The following is a 5,540-nucleotide window of genomic DNA, read 5'->3' as shown; positions in this document are numbered from 1 at the left end:
AGCGTCGATGGCTCTATAGAGGAATTTTGACGGTGACCCTCGTCTTCAGTGGTGTTCGTATGGTTTGCGTTTGGTAGCTAGGGTGGCTATGCGTGCACTCGCGATGGTTGTGTTCTATGACGAACATCGAGGATGTTTGTGTCAGTTTTCCGCTAATTAACCGACTAACTCTCTTTTGTTTATTAATAAAAAAAGTTAAAGTCTTTTGGCTAGTTGTCTTAGAAGGCTTATCTATTTTAGAAGTCTTGTTTATGTCTCATTTATACCTCAGAAAAATGCAACGCAAACAAGAGTTACACTTTTCTACTCAAAAAATGCAACACTTTTTTTTTCTTTTGTCCGGGACATAACGAATTCCTTGTCAACAAAACCGTTTTAAAAAAAAATGAAACTACTGGACCTGGCTGGCTGCTGGCTGCTTGTCGACGACAATCAATCAATCAATCAAACGAGTGAAAATCGTCTAAAATGGAAGCCCTGCGGTGGACGGAATTAAGGTTTAGAGTGCCCACGGCGGAGAGGTTGCGCATTGATGGGACGTGTCGCCGCGATTTCGGCACCAGCAGGTTCGCGTTAACATCCACCCTCACCGTGCACCCACCGCCGCCATTACTCGGCGCACGGGCCCTCCGTTTCAGAGCTTCCAAATTTTCCTCTCCTCCGTCGCGCTCGCGGCGCACGTCGCCTTTCCGACGAGGACACGGGTTTGACGTACCCCAAAAACCTCTCTCGTGCCTCGTGCCCCAGGCGCCGCTGAAAAGGCTACCAGTTCAGCTCCCACGGGATTGTTCGTGTCAGATGCTTCACAGAATCGGAATTTTGAACCTACTCCAGACAGTACTTGAAAGAAATAGTGCCGGTGTGCGAAAGAACATTCAAAAAAAGTGCGGGACAGAACCAGGGAATCCAGCGGATGCATCAATATCAGGCAAAGATCGACGATTTCTCGGAAGCAATCTAGCTACGCTACCACATTGTAGTAGAAATTTTGCTGCCACGTATGACATGACGCGCGCGGGCCGCTACACGCGCCACGCCGGCGGAGGCTGCGGCCGGCGGCGCGGCGGCGTCCTCTGCCGCGGAGCCGCTGCTTGCTTGAACGTGGGCTGCTCCCGTGGCTGGGTTTCGGCCGCGGCGGGCACGGCGAACACCTCGTCCCAGATCTCGGCGAAGGCGCGGAGGATGGCGTCGTGGTGGCGGGGCGCGTTGAGCGCCAGGAACCGTCGCAGCAGCTCGCGGAGCTCGTCCCCCGCCACGATCCCGTTCTCCACGATCATGTTGAGCATGGACCGCCGGAAGTCGCCCAGCGGGTCCTCCGACTGCTTCACCACCGCCACGCTCCCGTCCAGCCTGTAGTGGTTGTTGGCGCCGGTGGTGGCGTCGCAGCTCCTCGCTTTCCGGTGTTTCGGCGGCGTCGACGCGCGCTTCGTCGTGTCTTCTATCTTCTTCTTGGCGCTCGCATCCTCCTCCTCGGTCTTCGCGCGCGGGAGCGGCTCCAGCGGCGGAGGAGGAGGCAGCGGGCGAGGTGGCAGCGGCGTGAATCGCGGGTCTCCTTCGTGTCCGTTGACTTTGTCGATGCTCCTCACCCTCCGATGCTGCTGGGTCGGAGATAGCGGCGGCGGCCGCGGCGGCGAGAAGTCCCCGTGCCCTTCTTCTTTGATGCTGGGCTTGTCGTCGCCGCGCACGACTCGTCGCTGTGGTGGCCGGAGAGGCGGGGGCAGCGGTGGTGGAGGAGGAGGGGACGGCGGCGAGAAGTCCCCGTGGCCTTCTTTGATGCTACTGGCCTTGTCAGCTCGACGCTGCAGGGGCCGCGGAGGCAACTGCGGGGGCAGGGGCGGCGGCGGCGGTGGGGAGGAGTGGTTTCTCTCGAGGCTCTTGCGCGCGCAGGACGACTTGACGCTTTGCTCCAGCTCCCTGAGCTCGCGCAGCAGGCCGGAGAAGCTGGGCGTGGTGGCGGAGCTGGGCCGCTTGAACTCGACCTCGTCGCCGTCGGCCTCGGCGTCCTCCCAGAGGAAGGAGGAGGAGGAGGCGGAGGGCACGGTGAGCGTGCCGGTGGACCCCGACCCCGACGGGTGCGTCCTCGCCCTGCGCGACGTGGCCGTGGTGGCCGTGGACGCCTCCGTGCCGGAGCGCGGGGACGAGGCGGCCACCCCCACCGCGACGGCCACGGCCTTGGGGTCCTTGCAGCCGCAGCCGAGCGCGAAGCCGACGCCGCCGAAGCGCTTCCTCGCCGCCACGCCGTGGCTCATCCCCTCCGTCGCGGCACTCGCTCACTCGCAGTGGTGATCCTTGACGGTGGCCGTGGCTCACAGGGATCTTGGACGGTGACCAGCCGGGTCGGCCTTATATTGCAGTGGCGCTGGCATACAGCTGCTCTCACTTCCGGGCGGGTCAGCCTAGTTATGAGGCGAATGACGAAGCTAGTTAGCGAAGCTGCGTCCTGTACCACATGTACCGGCTACGGGCACACTCGTAGTCTGATACAGTGTACCACTATACGCGACGACGTACACCGTCCGTCTCCCTTTGGCTTCAAGACAGGATCAGCAAGCTAAATTCCGACGGACAACGCCGTGAACCCAAACAACTGCTGCGACGAACAATAAATACGCACAGCACCAAGATTAGCTGACCGGCCCCCGCTCCTCGTCGTCGCAGCTCGTCCTCATTAATCCGGCCAGTGAACCGTATCCTTCGGCCAATTGTTGGACAGGTACAGGGGAACCACCTCTACAGAATACATGTGCAGTAGCGCCCGTCGCACGCGCGTAGGGGTATGATACGATACAGTTTTGCCCGCTCGCATGTGCGACGCACTGGAGTTGAGATGGTCCTTGCCGTGAAGAAGCATGGATGGATGCGCATTCTTCTGCGGTGGCGCAGGGGATAGATAGATTGTGTGCTCCGATTGTTCCTTCTTGGGGTCGGATCAGGTAGGAATGGAATGGAGAGGGTGAGCCGCCTTTTGCGAGTTTTGGACGCGCCCGCATGTGCCCTTTGTTTGGCCTTGATCGACCGAATCTTCCCTGCGTACGTGTACCCTCTACAGGTACAGGCTCAATAGTCAATCCTATTATCGAATCGAAGTGATTCTGATTTTTGAAGATATTACTATCTTAATCAGGCTCTTGATTGCAGATTTTGTATCGGCTAACCTCGCGTGTCGGTCCACTCTCCAGTGTCATGGACGGCCCAAGACTTTGTCAATGGTTATTCAAAACAAAAACAAAAAAATAGAAAGACAACAAAATAATGAGAAAACCAGGGTTTGAACCTACTCATCTCCACATACTCAAAATACCACGAGTGTGTCAACTCTTGGATTGAATTTAATACAATGTGAACGGAAATATATAGTTGTATCATATAATTTGAAAAGTTTGACAAAATTATATGCACATGCATATCCATGAATACACATAGACCTGCGCATGGCCGATGCAAGCTTAAAAACTGACCAGCACCCAATAAACTACTGAGGCTTGTATTGGAGCAGTCCGTGGAGATGCTCTTGATCACAAGGCTGTTGATTGCACATTTTCTATCGGCTAACCGTCTTCCAGTGTCACAAATCCTACTGGTACTAGCCACTAGGATTCGTTGATTGGCCTGCGCATGTGTACACATCGCTCTCGCGGCATGATGACCTCGCCCAACGGACACTTGCGGTAAGAGCATCTCCAGCCAGTCTCCCCGACGACGCCTTTTTTTTATCCGGATGGACGAAAACGCTCCAGTCACGTCCCTGATTTCTCGTTTTCGCGCGGATTTGGATTTTCATTCATCCGAAGACCCCAGGTCATCCTCGCCCCCCCCCCCCCCCCCCCGGGGAGCGCTCGGGGCTCCGGACGAAACGAAAGCGCGGGAATCATCTGGTGGCCCCGACTTGTCGACGACAGAGGCCGATCTTCGTCCTCCTCGCATCGTCTTCCCGAGATACGGTGCGCGTGTGTTTTCGGGGAAGTTTTTTATTTAATAGATAGAAAAAATTTGTAGACCGAGCGTGCAACAAACTACATATAAATACTTCAGAAAAACATAAACAAGACATATAAAAACTTTGAAAAAAACTACTTCTTCCATGATGGCCCCGCGTCATTATCCTCACGCTGGCGCTTCCGGCTCGTCACCTCCTCCGAAGAGGCGGTGTCGGTCGACGCGTTGAAGGAACTCCTGTCCTCGTCGTCGTCGCAGGTGCACGCCGGATGCGCCTTCGCCTTCGCGTCCGCGTCCGCCTTCGCCCGGGCCGCCGCTTCCTCCTCCTCCTCAACCTCTTCCTCCTCCTGCTCCTCAGCCTCTTCCTCGTTCTCGCTGTCTGGCGGCAGGGAATCGTCGCTTTCCGGCGGCGGGGAATCGTCGCTGGTAGACGATGCAGCTCGGTCCCACCAATGGCGCCATCCAGGCGATTTCCCCTCGTTGTCTGTGTCCGATGGCAAAGAGAGACTGCTCATGCTTAAGTGTCCGACGACAAAGGATGGTGAAGAGATGAATGGCGCCGACCGGTAGATCACAGAACGTTTATGTAGTGGTTTGTCGACGAAGAGAGCGGCGGATGCTCTTCGACGGAGTTAGTGCTCCGGCGGTTCGCACCTCGAGGCCACTTTGCGGTCCATTACGGCGGTTCAATACGTCGATGGACGCAGTTGCCACTCGACGGTTCCCCTTCCCGGCAACTGTACCATCGCTTTTTACAGGGTGGTTGAGCGCGACCCTGAACTTACCGCTAGAAAAATGGACCTCCCAAGATTAAAAATTACATAATCCGACGCTAAATAGCGTCGGATTTCGTGGGGAACCCAATGGCTGGAGATCCTCTAATACCTTGGTTCCCCAATCTGAAGAACAGCGGGCCGGTTCGGTAACATCGTCATCGCTTTCGCTTCCGAGCATGTGAAAAGGCAGACACAGGCGTAATAAAACCAGCTTCCATCAGGCAGGTCGAGCTCCATTCACTGCCACCGTCGGCCAGATGAATCCTGCTCGTAGCCAGCGGCGAGCTACGTGAGATTGTACGAGCGCCATCAATCTCTCCGGTCGGTCAAATCAACCCAAGACCCATAAAAGTCCCTGAGCTGCTGCAGCAGCTCTGCTCCCAGATCTACCATCTTCCTCGAGCCGGCCGCATGCAGAGATTGTGCTCGATTGCTTCTCTACCAACGCGGCCGCATGTAGTATATTTTTGGACAGACGGACCCAAATCTCCTGATGACAAAAACGGATAGATGGAAGTGTTGTGATGGAAAATACCAGATGAACCCGGGTGCACGTGCACCCGTTTTCTTTAATATTGTGAAATATTCTATCTGACATTCTTAAAATAAAATAAATTTTATATGTACATATTGTATTGATACTTAGTTTTGTAAGTTTTCACAGATAAATCTGCACAAATAAGTGTCAAAATAGGATATACAAGCGTTCATTTTTCCAAATTTTTCTGGAACTTTGAAATACTAGCAATTTTGGATTTTTTCATAATAGGATGCACCTGCACCCAGCTTGGGTCATAATTCATAAACCACGAACTACATAACCATTAT

The 5,540-nt window shown here is 54.8% G+C and overlaps 1 protein-coding gene across 1 annotated transcript; it reads right to left on the bottom strand.

The window, feature by feature from the left end:
* Positions 1-841: 841 nt before the first annotated feature.
* Positions 842-2,457, bottom strand: LOC127336442 (uncharacterized). Its single transcript, XM_051363247.2, has one exon. It carries the CDS (start codon positions 2,247-2,249, stop codon positions 1,023-1,025), a length of 1,227 nt encoding a protein of 408 aa, XP_051219207.1. The 5' UTR covers positions 2,250-2,457; the 3' UTR covers positions 842-1,022.
* Positions 2,458-5,540: the final 3,083 nt, after the last annotated feature.

Source organism: Lolium perenne, chromosome 2 (assembly GCF_019359855.2).
Source record: "Lolium perenne isolate Kyuss_39 chromosome 2, Kyuss_2.0, whole genome shotgun sequence".
NCBI classification, from domain to species: domain Eukaryota; kingdom Viridiplantae; phylum Streptophyta; class Magnoliopsida; order Poales; family Poaceae; genus Lolium; species Lolium perenne.
This window is presented reverse-complemented; position numbering and strand designations above follow the sequence as displayed.